The sequence below is a fragment of the Leopardus geoffroyi genome, chromosome B1 (assembly GCF_018350155.1).
Source record: "Leopardus geoffroyi isolate Oge1 chromosome B1, O.geoffroyi_Oge1_pat1.0, whole genome shotgun sequence".
Lineage (NCBI taxonomy): Eukaryota > Metazoa > Chordata > Mammalia > Carnivora > Felidae > Leopardus > Leopardus geoffroyi.
This window is the reverse complement of record NC_059327.1, coordinates 77,122,853-77,150,294: the sequence shown is the minus strand read 5'-3', so window position 1 is coordinate 77,150,294 and position 27,442 is coordinate 77,122,853. Positions and strand designations below refer to the sequence as shown.

General features: G+C 36.6%; 1 protein-coding gene across 9 annotated transcripts in view; it reads left to right on the top strand.

The window, feature by feature from the left end:
- The window catches only part of DCLK2 (doublecortin like kinase 2), a 152,371-nt gene that overhangs the window by 10,051 nt on the left and 114,878 nt on the right, over positions 1-27,442 (top strand). For all 9 annotated transcript variants that reach the window (XR_006709410.1, XR_006709408.1, XM_045466016.1 and 6 more), the window contains exon 2: positions 11,274-11,608. Coding sequence is in view for 7 of the 9 variants with exons in the window: in XM_045466016.1 (XP_045321972.1) it covers positions 11,274-11,608 (335 nt within the window). In the remaining 2 variants the exon portion in view is untranslated. The remainder of the gene's footprint in view (positions 1-11,273; positions 11,609-27,442) is intronic.

Genomic DNA, 27,442 nt, shown 5'->3' with positions numbered 1-27,442 from the left:
TATTAAAGGTAACGATTGTTGCTTTCTTCCCAGTACCTTTGTCCATTATATTGGTCTTTTTACTTAACGGTATTTTGCCTCATTGGCAGAGAATCAAGGAAAGAAAAAAGAAGTTATGGAATTTTAGTGTTTACATTCATGTTCATCAAGCCTCTGTGAGGAAAGAACTTGAGAAATAGCCTGTGAACTCATGTTGTACTAGTTTAGTGATCAAGGTCAATAGTTGGAAGGCTCCACGTGAACCCTATGATGTATATAAAACACTTAGCAGAGTCCTAGCATTCAGTGGCTCTTTGGTAAATGGTAGTGGTCCTTAACATCTTAAACCAAATTTTATGCCCTTATAACTTGCCTGCTGTATTCTAGAGACACCCTTTGGAGCTACATACGACTTATCCTACTTTTACATGGCAGTTCTTCAGACATCTTGAGACAGTGGTCATACTTTACTATTTCTCCTTCCTTTCTCTCCTGCAAACATCACCTATTTTGGGGGCAAACATCTGGCTTCTGAGTTTTTCATCACTTGCATTGTATCTTTTTGAGCCATCATCACTATCAATCACTTGCTTAAAACTGGGGCCAAGTCTCCCTCTTAGACTCACAGTGAGATTTAAGGGGTGAAGGAGGAAGGTGTTAAGCAAAGCTCTCCCGAAGTTGGGGAAACTCTGTCAAGGAACGTTTTATCTCTGCTCAGATGATGAGCCAGTTGAAGGACTGACCCTTGATCCATTATGCCCCAGTTGCTTTAGAAGTATTAGCCGGGCACATTGTGGTTTGACGTTTTCTCTCTTTTTCAGCATCCTTAAGATTATAGTATTTCTCAGGGCACCTGGGTGGCTCAGCGCGTTAAGCATCTGACTCTTGATTTTAGGTCAGGTCATGACCTCACGTTTCGTGGGATTGAGCTCCACGTCGGGCTGATAGCATGGAGCCTGCTTGGTATGATCTCTCTGCCCCTCTCCCTGCTCTCTTTCAAAATAAACTTTAAAAAAGAAAACCATTGTATGTTTCTTAAACTTTTACAATATTTGGGCCACTTAAAAATGCAAAACAATGTGAAAATGTAACAGCTAACTTGTAGAAGTCCAGTATTGCCTTAATTACTTTAATTACATTGTCACTTAAATACATAGAAAGGTAGATATACTTGTACCATAGGTCTTATACACCAATACAACCTAAACAGGGGCGCCTGGGTGGCGCAGTCGGTTAAGCGTCCGACTTCAGCCAGTCCACGATCTCGCGGTCCGTGAGTTTGAGCCCCGCGTCAGGCTCTGGGCTGATGGCTCAGAGCCTGGAGCCTGTTTCCGATTCTGTGTCTCCCTCTCTCTCTCTGCCCCTCCCCCGTTCATGCTCTGTCTCTCTCTGTCCCAAAAATGAAATAAACGTTGAAGAAAAAAAAAATGAGCAATACAACCTAAACAATTTGATAACGTAAATATCAACAGAAGTGTATAATCAATAAAAATGTAAAATAGAAATATAAAGCTTCAGATAGATACTATTTTTTCAAGCTAAATTGTTCCCAAAAGTGACCATGGCACTGAAAGCTGAGTTCAGTGTGCTGTATTTCAAAATGCCATGTAATGAGTCAGTCTTGCACTGTTAGCAAGCCTCCATTCTTGCAGAGTACAGTTATGTCTTCTGGCCTTAACTTGCTTCAGACACATCTTTTATGTAAAGTCCACTTCTCTTTTTCCTCATGAACTCCCAGCATAGTTATACCACTTGGTGTCAAAAGAGTTAAAACTGTGGACAGAGTGGCCTGACTGTACTTTATTCAGAAGCAGTTGTTCACATGTTCCAGAATAGAATGATAAAAACATTTAAAATTTTGTCAGAATAAACACAGAATTAAAATTGTCATAGTGAACAGGTTAGAGAGGGAGAGAGCCAAAGCATAAGAAACTCTTAAAAACTGAGAACAAACTGAGGGTTGATGGGGGGGTGGGAGGGAGGGGAGGGTGGGTGACGGGTATTGAGGAGGGCACCTTTTGGGATGAGCATTGGGTGTTGTATGGAAACCAATTTGACAATAAATTTCATATTTTAAAAAAATTGTCATAGTGAACTCTTACAGATTGTGGAACATGCTTGTCCTAGGTGTAAGGCACAAAAAGATAGTGGATGTGATCTGTAGGTTCCATCCTACCAGAGACTAGAGAAAAGTGTTAAAGCTTTTTGATTAGTGAATAGGCTGGTTTTTTGGGTTTTTTTTGTTTTTTTTTGGTAGGATTATTTCTTCTACTTTTACCTAATTTTTTTGGTATTCAGTGAGACTTCTCCGAAATTTCAATGCTGAAGCATGGATTTCTGGGCATACTTACTCATAGATATGCAGATGTTCACAGTAGCTTTTGTACCCCTTTCTCAGTGGAATGTATCACAGCCTGTACCGCCAGATGTGACTTTAGGATGCGGCTTCGTTCAACCAGTGGCCTTCAGATGTGTTGAAAGAGCATTGGTTTTAGAGATGGAAGATCCCATTTTGTGTCCTCAAACCTGCCCTGTAGGAAATGCCATTATATTTGTTTTGCGAATGCAACAGCAATCCGCCATGACACAGCAAAGGAGTGAAGAGTCGGATAGGCTTCCAGGCCAAAGAAGTGCACTGTGTGTAACTCTGCTGAGCCCCGTAAGTTCTGGGCACTGCACAGCTAGGGTGAAAAAACCTGACTAAGTTGTTTGCCACAACAGAATAATAAATCAGCCTTACTTTTCCTCAGCCTGTATTTTTCTTAACCAGATGGGCGTGGGAACTCATGTCTGATGTGCTTTAGATGCACACATTTTAATTCACCCAGGACAGTCTCACAAAGGCTTATTTGATGAAGGACATCAAACCATTTTGTAGATGCAGTATACCCAGATTTATCTTCCTTGGTTATATGCCTTTGGAGCAATTTTTTTTTCTCAGTTTTGAAAGTTAGCAAAGAATTAAGGTTCCTAAGATTATTGCTGATATTAGACCTAAAGTGTCAGTCAGCCAAGCTTTCTTTTCCTTTTGTCTATTTTTATGTTACCATATTTAAATCTGTGTAGGGGGAGCTGGGCTTTTTTCTAAGCTTGAAGAGCCCTTTCACTTTAGACTTGTATCATAAAGTTCAGTGCTTGCTTCATTCCAAGGTATGTGTACTCTCAATGTCCAAATTTTGTAGAATTGATTTTCTGCCATGAATATCAAAATAGTTTATAATTACAAACTAATTAGTAGCATTAGGCAGTTAATCTAAATATTTTCACAGAAGTGAATAGAGACTTTACAGGAAGTGATATAAAAGTAAGCTAAACCTACTGTTGTTGAGGGGCGCCTGGGTGGCTCAGTAGGTTAAGCATCTGACTTCAGCTCAGGTCATGATCTCATGGTTTGTGAGTTCGAGCCCCACACTGGGTTCTGTGCTGACAGCTCAGAGCCTGGAGCCGGCTTCAGATTCTGTGTCTCCCTTTCTCTCTGCCCCTGCTCACGCTCTGTCTCTCTCTCTCAAAAATAAATAAACATTAAAAAAAATTAAACATACTGTTGTTGAATTTCCAACTGTAAGTTTGCAAAGTAACTATTTGTAATTTCTAACAGTAAATTGACATTTAAGTGTTGAGAGATTACTGTGATTTAGCCATTAAAAATATTCATGTGTACACACACCCATATACATATACGTATACACACACACACATGCATATTCCATTGATTGAAAGACACATTACATTTATTAGACTAAAAAAGTGCCCTGTACCCTTGAAATTTGTATGACACTGTATGTTAATTATTCTTGAATTTTTAAAAATAAGTGTGTGCCCTGGATTCTTGATGCTTTGGTCTGAAATGAATTAGGAATGTTGGTAGATACTAGACAGCCTTCATATATATGCCTTAGGTTGCCTTTCAGTGGACTGGCATGACCTAAGAATGTCTTCAGTCATGTACAACGTCTTTCAGGAACCTGACCCTGAGCCTCCCAGGGTCATTCTGTATAAACAGCTACACTGTGCAAATGTTTTACCCAGACCTAATGCAACTCCAAACTGTGAGATGTGTAAGTTTGCATTTCCATCATTACTTTGACAAACATGTTTTCAGTGCCTGTTATATACCAGGTACTGTGCTAGATGTGGGTAGTATAAAAAAGATAGTATTTTTTTTTTAATTTTTTTTTTCAACGTTTTATTTATTTTTGGGACAGAGAGAGAGACAGAGCATGAACGGGGGAGGGGCAGAGAGAGGGAGACACAGAATCGGAAACAGGCTCCAGGCTCTGAGCCATCAGCCCAGAGCCCGACGCGGGGCTCGAACTCACGGACCGCGAGATCGTGACCTGGCTGAAGTCGGACGCTTAACCGACTGCGCCACCCAGGCGCCCCAAAAAAGATAGTATTTTTAAGAGCTTCCAGTCTAGGCAATGGTTTGTAATGAGAGGTTGTTTTCATAGTCACTTGTGAAATTAAAAACCCTTACCTACTTGTTCTGGTCCTACCTTACAGTGATTCTAGTGATTCAGTTGGAACAGTGGTGAGGTCTGAGCATCTGTACTTATACAACAAAGTCACCTGATTAAAAAAATTCTCCACTAAGAACCATTGGAAGAGAGAAAGAAAGAATAGATAATTATGAGAAATTGATGCATTCTGAGCTCAGGATACAACAATAATGTAACTTTAAAAATTTTATATTGAAATTATGAAAATTCATATACATGTACAGCCCAGTGAGTTATGAAGTGAACACCTTTGTGACTACCAGCCATTTCAAGAAACAGAATATCTCCAGAATCTGAGAAGCCCTCCCTGTGTCCCTTCCTAGTTAAAATTCTTCACAAGGTAACAGTAGCCTGACTCTTTTATCTATATTTCTACCACCAATGAGGGCATCCCTAATTGATACAAGTTAGTTTTGTCTGTTGTGGACTGGAGAGAAATTGAATCCTACGTGTATTCCTTTGTCATCTTTTTTCTGACCATTGTTTGTAAAATTCATCCAGGTTGTTAATATGGCTCTTGTTCATTTTCATTACTGTATTATTGGTAGACATGACCATACCACAATCTGCATATTCTCCTGTTGGACATGTGGATTGATTTTTCATTTGTGGCTGTTGAGCGATATTTCCACATACACATGCTAGTGCCCATGTGCATGAGTTTTTCTGGGATATTTTTCTGGGGTGGATTCCTGGGTCATATGATGTGAATATTGTAAACCTAGTATTAGATAGTGTTTTTCCTAGGTAATGGAACCAATTTAAAATCTTTCCAGCAATACATGATAGTTCCTATTGCTTTACCTCTTTGCCAAGAGTGTGTAATCTTGACTGGTCAGTTAAAAAGAGGCAAGATGGGAGAAGGAGGAAGGTTATTTCAGACATACAAGAAGCAAAGAAAATAAGAGGGTATGATGGGTTTGGAAGGAAGTTGCAAATATACTGGTATGACACTGACTTAGGAACCTGTGGGAAAGTGGTGGGAGATGAGGGTGGAAGTGTGTGATGTGCTAAGGAGTTTGGTCTTTATTTCAAAGGCAGTGAAGCAAGCAGATGACATCAGATCTACATTTTTAAAAATTTGCCTTGACAACTAAGTGGAAGATGGAATGAGGCCCCATAGAGAACTTAACTACTCTAATCCAAGGAGAAATGAGAGGAGGCAGAGTCAAAGAGGATAGATTCCAGAGATGCTTAGGCCAAGGTCGACAGTTTTGCCAATTCTGTTGAATGTGGGAAAGGGAAAAGAGAGGCAGGAGTCTTGATTTTTGGGTAGGTGTCCATATAGATGGTAATTTCATTCAGTAAGTTGGGGAATTCAGGAAGAGAGTTTGAGGTCAGAGTGGCCGTAATGGGGAGTGGAGTTAGTTTTAGGCAGTAGCATGTGAGATATCCATAGATTATCTAGCAGGAGTAGGCTGGAGATGTCCTCAGGATATAAGTGGTGTTTGAAGCTGTGGAGGTGAATACAATTGCCCACAGACAGTCTAAGGAGGATGAAGTAGATGCGTGGGAGAAGAGGATCCTGAAGAGCAGACCAAGAAAGAGTAACCAAAGAAGTAAGAGGTATAAACCAAAAGATACCAGGTTGTGGAAGCTAAGGAAAAAAGGATTTCCAGAAGAGAACCATGACTAGTGTCCAGTGCCCTCAGAAGATACCAAGTGAATTTGGAAGGTGTACTTTGCATTTGGCAAAGACCTGTTTGGGGATCAGGGTGTTCCAGCCAGGGGAATGCAGGGAGCAAAAGTAATGCCACAGTGGCTGAAGAACAAACAGTGGGTGAAAAAACATTTGAGGAGTGCTTTTTAACTCAGCAGTGAATGGAAGCCAGAAGCACATTAGGTAGAGTGGGATGAGGAATGAAGAGAGGGAGGATTTGTGTGTGTTTAAGGTGGGAGGTATTTGTATCTAATTCTGGAGAGAGGGCTGCCTAGTTAAATGGAGAAGAGAAGAACAATGTCCCTGCAACTGCAGGGTGAGGAGACAGAAAGATCTAAATCCTGGTGGAGCGACTCAACATCGAATAGGAGGTGGCTGTCCTATTACTGAAAAGGGAGAGAAGGTGGGAAAAATTGTCACAGTCTGAAATACGTTTGTGGCAATGAAAGTTTTCAGAGACAAGAAGTTGGGGAGTTCTTGGCTTGTAATATCCTCTTGCCTCTTTTTTTTTTTTTTTTTAAAGATTTATGTTATTTTTAGAGCGAGGTGGGGGGGGTGGGGAGAAGGGCAGAAGGGGAGAGAGAGTGAAAGAATTCCAATTCAGTGTGGAGCCCCCTGTGGGGCTCAATCTCACAATCCTGGGATCATAACTTGAGCTGAAATGAAGAGTCCAATGCTTAACCAGCTGACACCCAGGTGCCCCTATCCTCTTGCCTCTTAAAGAGGAGGCTGTATCTTGGGTTGAGTAAGGATGAAAGTTAATGGTTAATACCCAGGTTGTATTACATAATTGTAGACAATTTATCAGCCTGCTAACTATGAAGTAAAGTGACTTTGAACAAATGTCAGTGGTAAGAAGCCATAACCATGCCACTGTGGAGTCTTAAAGGATATTCAAAGACTTTCTCTTTGTACATGAAAACAGTTAAGTTTTATAAACCACCTTAGGCTTCTATCCATCTTCTTTCTATACATAAAGCAAATTTTCTTTGTATGTAGTATTCATGTGATTATAGTTTCCAAAATGATTTCCCCCCAAACTCTTATGGTCACAGAACTATTATTGGAAGGAGGGAGAGAAAGAAATTGAGAGAGAGAGAGAGAGAGAGAGAGAGCGCGCACGCATGTGTTTGTGTGTGTGTGTGTATCTCAGTTCTCCGAGAGAACCACCAGAGTCCACCAAGAACATACCTGTAGTCAAACAAGTTGAGTTTATTACTCACTGTAGTAAGGAGAATGGACATTGGAGTATACCATGGGGCATCTTGGTAAGAAGGTGTTAGACCTTTCATAGAATTTGGGCTTTGGTTGGATAATTTCAGGGAGGATCTGCAGAAGCAGGGACTTGCTTTGTATTGGGTGCTGTTAGAAGGAAGGACAATTCTATGAGTATCTCATTAAATCTTATAGGGAGCACAGAGTGTATTGAGGAAAAAGCTATAATTGGTAAAGAAGTGGCAGTCATTCATTGAGTTGAAAGGAGGATGTCTCGTATTTTGTGGGTTGCACAGCGACCTTGTTTTTGTGTCACTTTACCATAGCCTGAGTGACTTTGATATATTCTGTGAGCTTATATCCCAGGGAAGAACATAGGTCTGTCTGTGAGCATCAGACCAGCTTATAATAATGTCAAGATCGCTGTTAATGTCATATCTGTTGTGGACTTCAGGGACTTCTTTATTTTTCATATATCCATATATGATATATGTATACATACACATTTATATCTTAGTTTAACTGTGATGCTTATCTTTTCCTTGTTTGGGTAAGTGTGGTTTTAGTATGTATTGGCAAATTTTAAAAAATCTTTTCAGAATATGTATTTTATCGTTATATCAAAACTCATTACATCAGGATATACTTTTTCAGGTGTATTAATAGCATAAGATGTACTGCCATTTGTTACATTATTGGGGAGTCAGCAGAAAACACAAGATTCTTGAACCGATCCAAGTAGAAAGTAGGTGGTGGTCAGGACACAGAGTGGACATTTTGAGAAATATTTAGAAAATAGGACAGAACTTGATGTCAGAATTTAGCATGTAGGGAAACCAGAAGAGCGAAGAATGGTGTGTAGGTTTCTAACTAAGTACTTTTAGCAGGAAGTGATATTCCTCGCCAGGACGGGGAGGTAGGGGGAAGTGACAAGTTGGCAGGAAGGTAACAAATCTTAACCCAGAATCTCTACAGTAGCATGAATCTGGTTGAGGGGAGGCTGATTGCTTCTAAGCAATCTTGTGGGTGCTTAGTACCTAACAGAATAATAATTTATTGTTTGGTTAACAGCAAGAACTCTAACTGGCCAAGGAACCAAAATCTTAAATTCTTTTGTCACCATATTCTCTCCTGATAGAGAAATACGGAAGTGAAAAAATTACAATCAGAGATTGTTTAATCAGGGTGGGGACATAGCAAGGGAAGCTAGCCTAGGTATCTTGGTGGCTATTGTTATCAAAGTATGACATCTGTACTATAGGGCTTTATGTGCCCAGTATACAGAAACACAGGTTTACCTGTCTTAAACCTTGCTGCTGAAATGTTGTATACCAAGAATGCCAAAGTGGGTATCTTATTATGTCAGCATTTAGCATGTGAGCTAGCGCATAGTAGGTACTCCTTGCATATTATGAGGAAGAGTCCAGGCCTAACTGAAGAACACTCTGTGGACTGTTATTTGTCTGCCATGCGTACAAGGAAGGGGTGAGACTCTGTCTAGCAGGCGTTTGCTGGTTCAAAACTTTATATATTATAGAACTGATCTGCAAGTCTTTGTTTTTTAAATAGGCTCTATGCCCAGTGTGGAGCCCAATGTGGGGCCTGAACTCACAACCTCAAGATCAAGATCTGAGCTGAGCTTGAGTCAGACACTTGACTGACTGAGCCCCCCAGGTGCCCCTGATCTACAGGTTTTTTTTTTTTTTTAATGTTTATTTTTGAGAGAGAGACCGAGGCAGAGAGAGGGAGACAGTATTCAAAGCAGGCTTTGCGCTGTCAGTGCAGAGTCTGATGTGGAGTCCAAACTCACAAACCATGAGATCATGACCTGAGCTGAAGTCAGACCTTTAACTGACTGAGCCACTCAGGTACCCCTACAAGTTCTTAATTGAAACATTATGAAGCAAAAAAGGGAGAGAAGGAGGGAATTAAAATGTACGTGTAACCACACATACATAAATTAAAAGACAGACTTCCTCTACCTGTTTTCATTCTGGCATCCTGAACCTGTATACAGAGGCAAAATACAGACGAATTTCAAAGGCAGTTTGCTTGGTTGATACATCAACTGTGCAGGGACTAGGTTGATCAAGGAAATCTGACATACTAAACATGCTCTTGTTTTGTTTCTCTTTGCCATTGTTTTTTTCATTTATACTGGGAAAGGCTTTTCCCCAGCTGACTTCTCCCTGCCCTTAAAAAAAAAAAAACAAAAACAAAAACAAACAAACAAAAAAAACAGTCTCTTGCTGAAATTTCCTTTTCTTCGTCTTAATATTTTGAATCAGAACATACAATTAAGTTTTTATTGTTGGTAAAAATAGAGCTTTTCAATGTGAGACTTGTGTTCTCTATAAAATTAAAGCAAAATCATAAGTATTTTTGCTCATAAATACATGCATGTGATATATAGTTCTATTTTATGAAATTTATGCATGTATTTGAAATTACATACCACTTCCCCAGATGATTACACTGTGAAAAGTGATTTAGATAAATCTACAGAGATGAAAAATCTCTAACTGAATGGAGGTGGTTGGGCTAGCTTTCAGACTACTGGTGTGGAAGCAGCATTAAAGCCTGTGGCTGGTTCCCTAGTTGGACAGTGGCCTCGTTATACCGTTAGATAGAAGATGTTACTCCTCTTTTTAGACCCTTCTTATATGCCTGATCTGTTACTGAATTGTTTGTGTGCCTTTGGGAGTCTTCAAGTTCTCCATTAATCAGGATTTTAAGAACATCCTAAATAATAGGATGTTAAATATTTATATTAGTAGGTTTTTCTCAGGAATTCCCTTTCACTGTTTTGACTATTTTTGTTTTAAGCATGAACGTTAAGACTGATGTCATGTAATTATTAAGAGTGAGACTGTTACACTGAAAATGTGAAAAAATACTGGATTCTTTTTGAGTTAGAAGGTATATTAGAGAAAATTTTACAGTGTAGTCCTCTTGTATGCCAGAAAGGTGAGAATAAAAGGCTTGGGTGACTTCTGGGTTTCCTGAAAGAAAAATTATGATTTTAAACATATAATTATGAATTATGGTTTTCAACATATAATTATAAAAATTATTTTTCAACCTGTAATTTTGGAACTTAAAATTAATGAACATTGACTTGGTAAACTAATCAACAAATATTAAGTTTTTATATTTTACTTAATAAGAATTAGGCAGAAGGCTGCATGAATAAGGAACACATCATTTTAAAATGCTTAATATCCTTTCCCATTTAAGTGAATATAGAAAAGGCTGTCTATTTGAACTAATTATTCTAAATTCACATTCTTCAGTTAAGAAAAAAAATGCCTGAAGTATATTTCTTTGAGCTGTCAAAACTCTTCCTTCGTTTTTGCAGTACTTCATTAATTGAGTAAATGATCTTATGACTAAATATATTTTAGACAGCTATGTGAGGATGGAGTAATCATTCTTCAATTAGGACTGAAATCTGTAATTGGAAGGAGAAAAATAGTTTTATTTCTTTGTGTGAATATATTATTTCTTCCAGAATGAGATTTTAAAAAAATTAAAATGGTTAATAGCTTTTGGAATTAGGAAGTACTCTAGAATTCATCTGATTCAACAACTTGAATTTATAGACAGTGATCTTGAGAACCAAAGTGCAGAGGAGTTATCGGGGTGACATATTTGATCAGAATAAAGCCCAAATCTCTCTTGTTTCATTTGTCCTGTGCTTTTCACTTCGTAATGTGTGTTATTCTCTCTCTCAAAACCAATCTAGATGTTTAAATAGAGAGAAAGGGTGGACAGAATGCCTAAGGAAAAGGATGTGAATCCCCTTCCAGCAAACCTGTTAGGTTTCAGAGTTCACTTAATGGGTCTCCATTTGTTCTTAAGATACAGTGCTTCTGTGGTGAGGATAATTATGCTAATATAGCTGGTTTTTGCTTTTTTAGGTGAGAGTTACGTGTGTGCATCAAATGAACCATTTCGTAAAGTTGATTACACCAAAAATATTAATCCGAACTGGTCTGTGAACATCAAGGGTGGGACATCCCGAGCCTTGGCTGCTCCCCCCTCGGTGAAAAGTGAAGTGAAGGAAAGTAAAGATTTCATCAAACCGAAATTGGTGACCGTGATTCGAAGTGGAGTGAAGCCTAGAAAAGCCGTGAGGATCCTTCTAAATAAGAAGACTGCTCATTCGTTTGAACAGGTCTTGACAGATATCACTGAAGCCATTAAACTAGATTCAGGAGTGGTCAAGAGGCTCTGCACGCTGGACGGAAAGCAGGTAAGATGTTCACTAGCCCCCCCAGCTCTCCGTCTTACTTTTAAAGTCTTCCTGTATCATGGTAGTTACATATTTGACAATAAGTAGTCCAGAATCTTATAGAAGACTCTGATTTCACTCATATGTGGAGTCATATGGTATTTCTTTCACTGACTGGCTTATTTCACTTAGCATAATACTCTCTAGCTATAACCATGTTATTGCAAATGGCAAGATTTCATTCTTTTTTATGGTGGAATGATATTTTATTGTGTGTGTGTGTGTGTATATATTTATATGTATACATGTATATATATGTTTGTATATAAGTGTATGTATACTTATACCATATCTTCTTTATTCATTCGTTTGTTGACAGACACGAGCTGTTTCCGTATTTGGCTGTTGTTGATAATGCTGCTCTAAACATCAGGGTGCATGTATTCCTTTGAATTAGTATTTTTGTATTTGGGTAAATACCTAGTAGTACAATTGCTGAATGATAGGGTAGTTCTATTTTTAACTTTATGAGGACCCTCCATACTATTTTCCAGAGTGGCTGCACCAGTTTGCATTCCCACCAACAGTGCAGGAAGGTTCCTCTTTCTCTGCATCCTTACCAATACCTGTTGTTTCTTGTGCTGTTAATTTTAGCCATTCTGATAGGTATGAGGTGGTATCTCATCGTGGTCTTGATTTGTATTTCCCTGATGATGAGTGATGTTGAGCATTTTTTCATGTGTCCGTTGGTCATTTATACATCTTCTTTGGAAAAGTATCTGTTCATGTCTTCTGCCCATTTTTAATTGGATTAATCATTTTTGGGGGGCTAGGGAAATGTAAACTTCTGAGGGAAAAGTAGAAGTTGAAGAGGCTTCCTATATTAAGTGGAAGGTTTTCTAAGAATAAGAACACCTATTGACTAGTAGAGTCATTTATGGGTTTGGTAAATTGTAGGAGTCCAAATTAAAGATATTTAACATTTTTAGAAATGTTAGAAAAGCCTAGAAAGGAGAAACCTCTTCTCTTTACCTATATATAATGTTGAAAATGCATTTCAAAAAAGTATTTTGATAGGAATGTCTATGTGAGTTTCATAGAGCACCATGGAGGTAATTAATCAGCACTTCTGAAAAATATGCAAAAATTACACAGGAAAATGAAAGCCAAATTATGGTAACAATATATCAGGAAATCTAATGGGCTAAAGAAGAAAAATTAGGCATGGTGCCCAGGTGGCTCAGTTGGTTAAGCGTCCAGCTCTTCAGCTCAGGCCATGATCTCATGGTTCGTGAGATCAGGATCTGACCGCGTGGAGCCAGCTTGGGATTCTCTTTCTTCCTCTCTCTCTGCCCATCTCTTGCCTGTGCATGCTCTCTCTCTCAAAATAAATAAACTTAAAAAAAGAAGAAAAATTGGGCAAATCTGAAGAATGCATGAATACTGAGTTTTGCCACAATCAGATTATCATTCCTAAAAAGAAACATGTGGCTTCTGAAGTATATTTTTTTCCTAATTTCAATAAAGGTAAATTGTTTGTATTTACATTTTATTGAACATTATAGTTTCCAGCATTAAATTTGTTTCTTCATTCCCTTTTGTTTCTTCCCTATAGCGCACTTAATTTACTCTGAAGTGTTTAGCTCATATAGTGCTGAAAATGAAACATTGGAGCAGTGCCTTCTAGAAAAAATGCAAGAAGGTAGTTTTCTAATTTCCTAACACCAGATTCCTAACACCTAGTTAGCTGATTTTTTCTTGAAACATTAACAGAATTTAAAAACTAGGTTCTAAAAATTCCAGCAGATTGTGTTGAGCTAATAGTGACTTTTCTAATTAATTAAATTGGCGATTGGAAGACATGACCTTTCATAGCAGCCTGCCCAAGGTTCATAGTATGAATGGCAACAGACACTTTACAAATTGAGTTAATAGCATGGCACAAGACAAGACTCATTCTGCAAGTGAGTGAAAATTAATTAAAGTAAAATAAAGATGTGGCAAGTTAAATAACTAATTCTTGGTTGACACAGGAAGACAGGAAACAGAGACAAACATTTAAGACCCCTAACAAAAAGAAAAATGAAAGCCATAAGTGTGCAAAATTAAAAAACCTGAATGGCATATAAACAGTAAATACAGATGAGATTTTAAAAATTGAGATTGAAAATCTCCAAATGAACATTTTTCAGGGAAAATGGAAGTGAAATACGGAAGTTGAACATCTAATTGAAATGGGTGATCATTGAAATGTTAATAATTATCTACAAAATTACCTTCAAAGAAGCTCCAGACTAGATATATCAGTATGTAAAAATGTTAACTAAAGCACAAGCAACCCCAAATTACCCACATATTAAAAAATACTACACTACTAAGAGCTGGACTTAATGACAGGAATTAAAGAATGGATCACTGTTAAGAAACCTGTTTATACATGAGATCTAGAGGATAAAGCATAAAGGCACATGTAATCCCAAAATGGTTGTAAAGGTATTTGACAAAATACAAAATTAATATTTAGCTAAAGATTTAGTAATAGGGGCACCTGGGTGGCTCAGTTGGTTGAGCATCCAACTTCAGCTCAGGTCATGATCTCGCGGTTTGTGAGTTCAAGCCCTGTGTCAGGCTGTCTGCTATAAGTGGGGAGCTGGCTTCAGAACCTCTGATCCCTATCTCTCTGCCCACTCCGCATGCATACCCACATGTTCTCTCTCTCTCAAAAATAAATATTTATAAAAAAAAAATCAGTAATAAAAATGGACAGTGAAATCTCTAATACACTTCTAAAAACTACCACCTGACACAAAAAGCTTATGTAGTGGTAAACAAATGAGATATTGGAAGTATTTCTATAATAGGTATGAGGTAATTGCCTGACAGCCCCAGTATTCAACATTCTTCTATGTATTCTCCCTATTTTTTATTTATAATTTAATTGCAATTTCAGTAAGAACCTAAATGAGATTGTTTTTCTGGTGGGGGGAGGACTACCCAAGTGATTTCAATAGCTAATCTGGAAAAAGAGAAAATTTTGTCAATAATGATTAATGGGCTCTTATGCTACCAGATATTAAGTCATCATCCTGATTCCATACCAAAAATAAATTCCAAGTGTTTTAAAAATATAGACATCAAATGAAACAAAAGAACTAAAAGAAAATATGTCAATAGTTAGGTTGAAATGAGAAAGGAGTTCCTAAGCATAAAAATTGCGGGAAAATCACAAGGGGAAAGGTTGGCTAGACAACTTACAAAATAAAAATTTATAGATGTCCTTAGCAAGATTTAGATCCTTTGTATTGAGTTATAGTAGTTGAATAGGAAAAAAACAACACTGCAATGGCAAGATAGATAAAAGACAACAACTTGAAAAGATAGAATTATAAATACTGAGTATAAAAGAGTTCAATCTCACTAAAAAATGAATTAAAGCACTGAGATAGTATTTTTGATATTTAAAATGGACAGTTTTTAAAAAAGAAAATTTACTTTTTTTGAATATGGAGTGAATTGGCATTTTCAAAGAATGTTGGAAGTATAAATTTTATAATCTTTATGGAAAGCAATTTGTTTTGTACAACTTTACAATGTTCTTACTATTTGAATTGATAAATTAACTTCTAGGAATTTATCCAAAATAACCTGAGATGCAAACATGATTATGCATAAGAATTTTCATTTCAGCAATAAAAGCAAAGGATTCAAAACAACTTAAGATCCCTAATGTAGAAAAGAGCTAAATAATAATACCATAGAATTCGTATGTAGCGGCCATTGAAAATTATATCTGGGGGAATATTTATAAAGACCTGGGAAAATGTTGAGTGGAAAAAGCCAGAAAAAAAACCTCTGTAGTATGTTTTCAATTTTGTGTAAGAAAGAAAAGTAGAGGGAGATTTTTAAAAAACTAATTCAGAAGGAAACATGATTATAGTTGCCCTCAGAAATCCAGTATATGCTGTTCTGATTTCTAAGCAGACTTTCTCATGTCTGCTTAGAAGCAAAAACTTAAGCACTGAGAAGGAAAACAAAGACTGATTTCAATCAGTTGTAAAATGAAAACATTATGAGTTAATCTTTGAAATTTTAGCATAGGACTATAAAATGTTACATGAATCACTTTTGTCACTATATAGAACTTACAACATTACTTCCCATGTGCAAAGAAAGAAGATATCTTTAAACTTTCAAATAAAGTACTTCTCTGGAAAAATTATAGATTTTACTTTTGATAGACACAATTTTTAGGTGTCATATTTTCAGAATTCCAGGTATCCTTAAAAGCTATAGTTTTCTTGGCATGCTGATCCAACACCTGTGCTATAGGTTGACTTGCTATTTAAAACTTGAAGTCTGATTTTTGGCTAATATGTGTTATAATGAGAACTTTTATTTCTTGCTTTGAAATAGCATAGGAAATTTGTCTTATGCTTAAGGTTACTGCAAATCTTTGATCAGTGTTCATTTTGATTTGATTTTATAAAATGATTTCTTTTTAAAAAATGTATGTATTTTGAAAGACAGGGGAGAGGGGGAAGGAGCATAGAGAGAGGAAGAGAGAGAATCCTAAGCAGGCTCCGTGCTGTCATCACAGAGCCTGACATGGGGCTTGATCTCATGAACAGCAAGATCATGACCTGAGCTGAAATCCAGAGTCAGATGCTTAACCTACTGAGCCACCCAGACACACCTATAAAATGTTTCTCTGTGGGCAGGTAAAACAATCTGTTCTCTGAACATTTTCAAGAAGAGGACAGCTTCATTTAGGTGAAAAGAAAGGAATGAGAAAGGAACCTAGATCTGTTAATAAGTTGTCCCCACACAAAATTTTAGGCTGGCTGCCTTATCTGGTTACTTCTGCTCAGGTGCGGTTTTTTTTCATCTTACATTGATCTGATATTTAACACAAGGATAGAGTAACAATTTATAGGCAGTTCATCATGAACAGTCACTGATCTCATCCTGATACCTATGCTAGAGTCTTAAGGGACCCTGGTTATCTTTTGTGGGCTTGAAGGCTTTCTTGATTAAAGCGTCATGTGCCAGTAGCATTATTGTTAAAACAGTGTCCCTTGGATCTTCTCTTCCATCAAAATGGATTATCACATCTTCCTAGTGGTAGTGATTTCATTTACAAGGTAGACTTGATTAGTACATATAACTCATGCATTTTATATCTCCTTATAAAATCACTTCAAATAAGGTAATATATTAGGATTTTATCCACGTTAACTCTTGGTGGTTCTCAACTGGGTACAATTTCATCTCTAGGGGACATTTAGACTGTCTGGAGTCTTTTTTTTTTTGTAATTTTTACTATTGAAGTACTGTTGACATACAATCTTATATTAGTTTCAGGTGTACAGCATAGGGATTTGATAATTGAGTACATTACACAGTACTCACCAGAATAAGTGATTACCATCTGTCACCCATTCATTGAATGGGAATCCTTTTTTGATGCCATGCCTGGGGATGAGGATTCCCCTGGCGTGTAGTAAGTGGGGAGAGGCCAGGAATGCTGCTAACCATCTTACACTGCACAGAACACACACAGCATAACTTGCTGGGGTCCAAGAGGTCAATACTGCTAAGATTCAAAAATCATGGTGTCAAGTAAGTGAAATGATTCAAAAAGAAAGACTTGTTGGATTGTTACCTTTGTTACCATTTAGGCCACATGCTAAACTTTATTTCAGAACTTAGAGGTGTTCTCATAGCTAGTCTGTCTACTTATCTAGTTGAGGCACGTGTGTCAGCATGATACGGTTTATAGTCTTTGTTGTATGATGCTAACATGCAGTTGGGCACTACAGTTTCACCGGGGATTAAATAAAGATGTCCCAAATGGTTTTACATGTATTTCAAGAGAAATCTAAGAAATAATGATTTAGTCTTGTGGGATTTTAAGTATTTAATACTTAAAAGTGATGTTATCGATTTTTTTGAAGAAATGCACAATGTATGTGCTTATAGATGAAGTGACTAGAAAAAATTATCTGTAAATAGAAGTCATGACTATTTTCCTCAAGTGGTTTTTTTTTAACTTGCAGTTAATTTAGATTAAATGCTTTACTCTTATTTGTTAAATAAAACCTTGAACTTTTAAGTTAAAAGAATTGAATAGGAGAATAAGGTTTACTTTTAACATTTTTTCAAAAGAGTTACTTTCTTATAATAAACTGCAGCAGGGGGGAGTTCTTTATAACTGTTTTTATTCTGTTAAGAGAATGAAAGGTCCAAATATAGCTTTTGTCCACATGTGTAAAAAATTCTAGCTTTTAGCTTTCCCAGAAACAGCAGAGTTTTAACATAAAAGAAACATATTTAGTAGAATTTTGGAACAAGTTGATTCTTGTCATGGGCAGAGGCAAAGCAGACTCAGAAATTGCTAGCAGTTGATGCTTGGGGGTAAAATACTTCCAGACTTTGGGACCACTGCCAGTCTGAGGATTACACACATGCAGTAGATCCTCTTTGGGGATCATGACAACCCTTGGAGTACCTTCCTCTTATCACTCATCTTAGGGTTTATGAAGATTTCCGCCATCACTTTTTAAAAAGTTTAATTATTTCATGGATGCAATTATATGAATAATAACTTCTTTTTGTACCCTTTCTGGCATGACAGCTTCTAGTGAAAGTTCACTTCTTTGTAATAGACCTGACCATTCTTATTTACAGCATTTTTTCCCTCAAAAATTGCTGCATAAAAATCAAATGGTTGATATCTGTTTTTAAATATTTTCTGTGCTTCATTTAATCCTGGTATATTTTTTCCTTGAAGTAGATGAGGACAGAGTTTGGTATTAATTCTCCCACTGCTCCCACTGCATGCATTTCTTTTTGTAGATAATAGAAATCTAGATGACTGTGTTTTGTCTTATTAGATACATCTTTATCTATACAGTGTGAGTAGCCCTGATTTAATTTATCCCAATCAGGAATCAAGAGAGTAAGAGTAACTAGTAGGATTTTTCAGAACTGGAGGAAGTCTAGGCATAGGAAGAGAAAACATTCATTTGTTCTTTGATCCCTGAATGTAAGCAGATTTTAAGGAGGGGCGGGGGGGTGGGTTAATCTTAGTTTTTGATTTAATGAACCCTCTTTTCAAAGAGTGATATAAACAGCGGGAAGAAAGAAAGAAGCACTTAGATATCCCTCTTATTTTTTTGTTGAAGTAAAGTTTGTGTTTTGACATTCTGGTATCCTTTGTATAAACAGTTTCCCCTGACCTTAAATAATATTTTCTCCCTTTTAATGGAAAGCTGGAGGAAAACACTAAAATCCTGTTAGTAGTCACTGCAGTTGCAAATCAGGAGAAGAAGAGATGTTTAAGGAAAACAATTTCAGCTTGCAATGAATTATGCAATGTAAAGTGTAGCTGAGATAAAAATGTCATCATTGCAAACTCTTTTCTTTCCTTATTTATCCTTGGATGTCAAAGCTGGAGTAATGCATGGATCATAAAATTGTGTTAGATTCATTGTGTTTTTGTTATGAATGTATTTTGCAATGGTTATAATAATTGTTAAAAATAGATTTTGTTTCATATTTTAGAATGCTTAGAATAATAGCTAACAGCTTAATTAGCTAATAGATTAAAGCTAGTAGCTTACTACAGCAGGCATTAGTGCTTTATATTAGTCTTCTCCACTAGTCCTCACAACAATCTTGAGAGTTTGGTATTACAATTCCCATTTTACATTGGAGAAATTAAAACAAAGTAACCATTCAAAATCACGCAGCTGGTGGTGGAGCTAGAATTCACACCCAGGAAGTATGTTCCAGCCCCTCTCCACCAACATACACATACACACTTCACTGCTGTGCTGTAAGCCTCCATGGTCAAGCTCTGTGAAAGGCTTTAGTGATAAAGATGAGGGATAAGACAAAGAACTAATAAGCTAATCAGGTTATTTCAGATTAAAAAAAAATTTTTTTTAGGTTTTAGAGTGATACACTTTTACCTGGGGTTTATCTGCAATGCATTCTGTGTAATTATAGATTATATGACAAGATTATTCTTTGAATAGGATCTGAAAAATGGAAAAAAAGGTTAAGGAGTAATTATATGCTTGACAAAAAGATGACTTCTAGAGTTATTTCATAGATTTAATTTTTTTAATTAAAGAATATGACATTGCTGAAAATATAGAAAAAATAGGAAAAGTAAATGTACATACATTTTAACATTATTTTTAATACCATTCAGTATCCTACCCATATTTTTATATACATTTTTTTTTTCTTAAGAGAAAATTACCCAAGTAAAGTCCATACATTTCTATTGGAAAATTCAGATGTTGGGGAGGAAAAAATTTTTCTCTTTTAATGTTCTTCCGACTGGTCTAAGAATAAAATTTACATGAGACAAATTAACAGGAGAAAATCATGTTTAATTTTGTACATATAGACAGTTCACTTAGACATGAGATTTCAGGATGGACCTAGAGGGTATAAGGCTAAATGAAATAAGTCAGAGAAAGACAAACACGGCATGACTTCACTCTTATGTGGGACTTAAAACAAAAGAAATATAAGAAACAGACTGTTAAATATAGAGAACAAACCTGATGGTGGCCAGAGGAGGGGGGAGGTAGCTGGGGGGCAGGGATGCAATAGATAAAGGAAATCAAGAATATGCTTGTCTTGATGAGCACTAAGTACTGTATGGAATTGTTGAATCATTGTGTTGTACACTTGAAACTAATTTAACACTTTATGCTGGGGTGCCTGGGTGGCTCAGATCATGATCTCACGGCTCATGAGTTCAAGCCCTATGTCTGTGCTGACGGCTCAGAGCCTGGAGCCTGCTTCAGATTCTGTCTGTCTGTCTCTCTCTGCCCCTCCCCTGCTCATGGTCTGTCTCTCAAAAATAAACAAACATTAAAAAATTTAAGAAATATAACACTGTATGTTAATGATACTTCAATAAAAAAAATTACCTTCCAAAAAACCCCACATTAATCCATTGTGATAGAGATGAGAATAATAGTTATTTTTCAGGATGTTACTGCTAGTGAGTCTGCTGTGGTGTTAGAAATGCTTTATAGCTTGATCTGAATGGTAGTTACAGAGGGATACACAAATGGAAATATTTATCAGGTCGTTTGCTTAATATTTGTGTACTTTATGTAACTTACACCTCAATTTTTAAAAAAAAGGGAGAAAAAAGAAGAAAAAAAATGTGATTCCAAAAACAGGCAACATGAGATATATAATGTCATTCTGGACCTGAGGAGAAGGAAATAGGAGTCCAAGCTTCAAACGGAAGGAAGGCAATTCACAGGAAGAATGGAAAGAGTCAATGCTTGGTAAACAAATGTTTGTTGGGCCACCTAGAAACAGTGGCATATAGAGGACTTTGATCAAGCAGGCCTTGCTGGGTTCCTTCCTGTGTACCATACCTAGTTCATATTATATTGTCGTTACATAGGGTGATAATTCCCTTCCTGGTGCAGGTCCTAGATCTACATTTTTTTTCAGGCAGATGTTGGAGGGAAGGTCAAAGTTTCTTCCTGAGCCTTTTAGGCCTTGATTGTTTTCAGCTGGAAATAATCTTCATGCCAAAGTTGTACATTTTGGGGTGATTTGTTTGAGCTCCTTTACAAACAATTGAAAGAAATGCAAAGAGTGAAAGTTTCTTTTCTTTTCACATTTGCCCTTCTTGCCCAGCCTCACTCTACTTCCTAAAGCGAACTACTAATACCAGTTTTGTTAATGCAATTTAAATACATATGTACACATACTTTTTACATAACGTGGTTTTTACGTGTAATCATGTATCCTGCTTTTTTCGCTTATTGATCATACTCTTCTATGTTGCTACATAATCTTCATATTTCATACATAAATGACTAAATTATATTCAATTGGCTAGACATACCATAATTTATTTAACCTATTGCTAGGCATTTGGATCATTTCCAGTTTCTCATTCTTTTATCCTCTAGTCATCTTGCTGTTTATAGATTTAACATGTTCTGGATCATTTCCTTTCCTTGGTGTAGATTCCTCGAGGTAGGTTACTGGAAGAGGCTCAAGTATTTTGGGGTTTGAGAGACAGCGATACTATCAAAACTGTAGACAAACAGTTGTCCTAGTTGGCAATGCCACCAGCACGTGCCCCAGTATTTCTGTAGCTGGGAGAGACTTATAAAAAGACCAGACATGACAGCCAAGCTGAATGCACATACTTAATTTGTTGCATGGAAAACGCACGTTCTTCCAAATTCCTTGGAAAAGCCTCCACCTCCAACTTGGATACTTTCTGTTCTGGAAAGTAGTTTAACAAGAAAGCCAGTTGACTTGTGTATAAAGTTTTATACCAGAGGCAGGTGCTGGCCAACTAGTCCTGCAAACGTTAAGTTTAGTAGGGAGAGATGATTCTTTTTAATCTAATAACCCTTATTTTGGTACTATGTTGTCTTAATCTTGAACTAAAAAATCTATCACTTCATTCAATGTTTGCTTTATAACCTTTGCATAGATGCCAAAAATCCCATGGATATGTTTCTAGTATTTAGTGAATTCATGTAACTTTTTGCTTTGTGATATTTTGATTCAGAATTAACTCAAGGAGATTATTTGAAATAGATGCTTTGTAAAGTTAATTGTTGGCTTTTGGTGGTCATCGATAACTTTTGGATTTCTTGTGTTGTTTTTGTAATTTATCATGAATATCTGCTAATCACAATTTCTACCAATGATTACCAGTTGATTAGATTCTGAGAAAGGGTCATTCATCGTGCCTTTTGGTAAAAACAAAGACAGGTGCAAAGTCAGTGTAGTGTTTTAGAATGTGTAGCTTATTTAGGAAATTATTTAGTCCAGCCTGCTAATTTTATAGATGAGAAATCTTTGGGGGCTTGTGATAGCTTTTGAGAACCAGTTGGAATCTTGGGTTCTTCTCTTCCAGTTAAAGCCTCATCAACATTTTCTTTGTAATCCGCTTGTTTACGGACCACAGAGCAGTTCATAAACCTCTACTTTGGCCTGTTTTACTCTCTTCACTTTAGGGAAGTTTTTATTTTCAGCCTTATGACCATGGATTTTTCTAGAGAGCAAAAGTTAGGCTTGACCCTGGTCATCCATATTCTTAGGATGATGCCTTATAGAAGAGGAACTAATTGAATCTAATTTAAAAATTGCTTCATGGAGAAAAATAGGGCTAGAGTCTGTATTTGCTTTTTTTGTAATCCTGTGCAATTTTCTGGACTTAAAAGTTAACCTCTTATAATATTTTTTAAGTGAGGAAGAGCACCATACTTCAATAAGACTAGCTTTCATGAATATTCTCTCGTTGTATTTTTAGAATATTTTAATTGTAGTGTGATGCAGCTGCCAGACTCGCAGCACAAAGTGTTGGAAAGCTCCATAGTCATTAGAGGTTCGCCTCCACAGAAGTTTAATTTTCAGAGCCCAAGGACTGTTGCAATGAAGCAGCGTTTACCCAGAAGGAGCATTCTGCTTTTCCTTGCGCATTTCAGGCTTTTCCCAAGACTTGAAATAATACAAGTTTTATTTAAAATTTTCTTTGTTTTGTGATGGTTTATGGCAAGTTTCTTTAAATATGAGCATGAAGACGTTTGATTATATTTGAAAATATCATTCTTTGTTTGCCCACATACTAAGTCATTAAAATGCCATTTAAGATATGAGTTATGGAAGGTATTTAAATATCTGTGTCTGGGTACTTATTGAAACTGACATTAGGTTACATGGTTGTGTTTCTGAAGGATTAAGTTTATTAAACACCTAGTCTGTAGTATCACTTATAGTATATATTTTTAGAAGTAAAATATGGTTGACATATCGTTGTGAAATGGAAAGCAAAAGTTGTGCAAATGGATACTTGTGGAAGTCTCATTAGGCAACTTAATCCAGATTTTAACATTTTCACTTAATATAGTAGCCAAGATTTTTACATGTAGATAAAAAATAAAATTTTGAAACTTTTCTAGAAGTTTTAAAATTGATTTTCACCACCAGATCATTCCTGCCCAGGCGGCACCAGTCAATGTCTTAATCACTAGTTTAGCCTCTAGGATTTAAGAGGGTTGTGGTCAGTGTGATTGTGCCCTGAGGAGCTGATTGTGTGCATCAGAGTCAGAAAATGAAAATTGAAATTTGATTTAAACATACTCATTTCCTATGACACACAGTCACACAAATTTCACACTTAGGCAATGGGGAATGTCATTAAAGATTTTTTTTAACGATGGGACTAACCCTTAGTGCCAAATATTGTGGCAGACTATTTACACATGTTGTCATTTAATTCTGTGATCACCGTGAGGGAGGCATATGGTGATATCTCTGCAAGGAATGCTATATTGCATACCCAACGAACTCTAGTCCTTTGATGTCAGTTAGACATCTTGCATATGATAGTGCATTTATGTCTGCCTTTGCTCCAGACATTTTTCTATTTACTCTCAGAACTTGTTACCAAGATTCAAAGGAAGATCAGATTTATCACTTTATAATCATTTTTAATGATTTTCCAGAATCAGTTATGTAGCATGATTATTTACTTTAATCTTTAGACTTAGCTCCAAAGAGCTTCTTAGACTTTTCTCAAAACTTCTGTTCACCTTCACATGATGAAGAGTTTATTTTCATTTAGTAACTCAAGATGTCCTAGATTTGGTCTATGGAACCGTTTGCAAGTTAGATCCTATATCTTTTTGACATATTTAAGGATACATAGGAGAGTAAGGTTTATAGGGAACCCTGTCAGGGTCATGATTAGACTTTGTGGCAAACAAAAACACCATAACAATTCTGTATCCCAGTGATTACTCCAGGTCTCCTGTTCTCAGGTGTCCTCTTTTTTTTTTTTTAATTTTTTAAAGGTTTTTACTTATTTTTGAGAGACAGAGAGCATGAGTCACGGAGGGGCAGAGAGAGATGGAGACAGAATCTGAAGCAGGCTCCAGACTCTGACCTGTCAGCACAGAGCCCAGTGCTGGGGTTGAACTCATGAGGTGTGAGATCATGACCTGAGCTAAAGTCAAACGCTTAACTGACTGAGCCACCCAGGTGCCCTGAGAGAACTTTGTTCTTAAGGGGCTTGTGAGTATTGAGGCATCTAGAGATCCAGTGACTGTCTGGTAGAATGTGTACTGGTATCTAATGGGTAGAGGCTAGGGATGCTGCTAAATATCTTACAGTGCACAGGACTTCCCTCCACAGCAAAGAATGAGCTGGTTCAAAACATCAGTAGTGCAGAGATTAAGAAGTGATAGCCTAATTTAATGGATATAAGGAGGGGGATATAAGGATATGGGGATTTTGAGGGGGAAATGCAAGTTGTTTTGGAGTGGCCAGTGTAAGAGATGTAGGTAGGTATATATGGTTGAGTATAGGTTTTTGAAATTAGGTCAAGGGCAAGATTATGCACAGCATACACTGTATTTCCAAAGGATGGGAACCTCAAAAATTGGGCTATGGATCGACATTGACGAATTGGAAGAGGATCAGATTTGCGTTTTGGAAAGTTCACTTGGAGAGTGTGAAATGAGTTAAGAAAGATGATGAATCCTAAAGGATTCCCTGTCCCAGAATGTGGGAAGTTGTTTAAGGTAATATTATTTCATTGTTGTAATATGTCTTATGCCAAAGGGAGGTTGTTCCTAAACTGTATTCCAGATAAGAAGCAGATATTCCTAAAGAAATTTATGTAGTTTCAGAGAGTAAAGATTTGGTTTTAGCAGGAAATGAGAAAATTGGTGTAGTGGAGTTTCTTAAATCCATGGACAGAAAATATTTGGAGATTATAGAAAATCTTCACAGTGTGAAAAAGTGGTATTTTACTGCAATTCATTAATTTTCCTTTGTTTTTTATGCTGTCAAATCATTTCAGATGTTTGTGGCAGGATGGATATCAGTATTGTTATTCAGAAGAAATGCTGAATGTAGGTAATACTGCCTTTTCTTATTTTTACTGGAATTTTGACTACTTTTTCCCTTCCTTTCACAGCATACACCTGATATGATCAGGTGATCTGTGACCACAAGGTAAATTTATATTTGAGAAAATCTGTTGTAGTATGAAAAGTTCTGCAGTATTCTATCTCCAGTAACACATTTATTGTGAATGACTTAAAATATAGTCACTATGATAACTAGGAAACCTGAATACAAAAGTGCTTCTTGGTTAAAAAGAAAAAAAGAGAAGAATACTTTTCCTTAAAATTATTATAGTGGGATAGAAAACAAATGGTCTAGTCTTCATTAGTCAATTATGATGTGATCTAATGGAATACTTTATAAATTTTAATAGCTTTAAAAATGTAAATGCTCATGTGCTTTGGCTAATAAGATGTTATCAGAATTATATTGTTCAAAGTAATTTATTGAAGAATTATCCCTACTTTATTTTAAAAATCAATAGTGTTCCACCACTCTGGAAAACAGTATGGGGGTTCCTCAGAAACTTAAAAATGGACCTACCCTGTTATCCAGCAATCACCACCAGGTATTTACCTAAAGGATACAAAAATACTGTTTGGAAGGGGCACATGCACCCTGATGTTTATAGCAGCATTATCAACAATAGCAAATTATGGAGAAAGCCCAAATGTTCATTGACTGATGAATGGATAAAGAAGATGTGGGGTGTGTGTGTGTGTGTGTGTACACACACACACACACACACACACACACACACACACACAATGGAGTATTACTCAGCCATCAAAAAGAATGAAATCTTGCCATTTGCAACCATGTGGATGGTGCTAAAGTATATTATGCTAAGCCAAATAAGTCAGAGAAAGACAAATACTGTATGACTTCACTTACATATGGAATTTATGAAACAAAACGGATGAACATAGGGGTAAAAAGAGAAGAGAGGGGAAACAAACCACGTGAGACTCTTAATGATAGAGAACAAACAGAGGTGATGAAGGGAGGTGGGTGGAAGATGGGCTAGATGGGTGATGGGTACTAAGGAGGGCACTTGTGATTAGCACTGGGTGTTGTATGTAAGTGATGAATCACTAAATTCTCCTGAACTATTATTACACTATGTTAACTGGAATTCAAAAAACTAACTTGAAACAAAAATAAAATAAAAATAAAAGTAATGATTAGAGTATTGCAATGAAGTTGATGATTTTATACTAAAAAAAAAAATCCCTTCTTGTCCAAAATATTAAGTGGAAGAGGTCATCTTTTTCTGAAGTTCGAAAACCTGTGTGGTTAAGTCCATCTATTTCACTTTTAAATAAAAAACCTAAACACTTAACAGGGGAAAAAACAAAAAATATTTCTTCCTAAAATCAAAATTTTCTTTAGGGGCACCTTGGTAGCTCAGTCAAGTCAAGCATCTGACTTTTGATTTCAGCTCAGGTCATGATCTCATAGTTCATGAGTTTGAGCCCCACGTTGGGCTCTGTGCTGACAGCCTGGAGCCTGCTTGGGGTTCTCACTCTCCTTCTCTCTCTGTCTCTCTGCCCCTCCCCTGCTCTCTTGAGCATACTCTTTCAAAATAAACATTTAAAAAAAGTTTTCTACTTTACTCATGGAAATAGAAATTGCTTTGACGGAGTGCCTAATCTCCATTAATGATTTGGCTTTTCATGCAGTTGTGTTTGCAATTTTCGTACTGATATATTTAGATTAATTGAGTGACACATAAAATTCTGTGTCATTTATGTTGTATAATGGTTCCTGGTTAACGACTTCCTCAAACTATGTTTAAAGCAGTTTAGACATTGATATAGGGAAATGAGATATATAAAATATAGATAGGTCATCTGTAAATTTTATGTATATTAAAAGTATGTAAAAATTTCCTTGTGAAGTCAACATCCACTGTGCTAGTCTATACTTCATCAA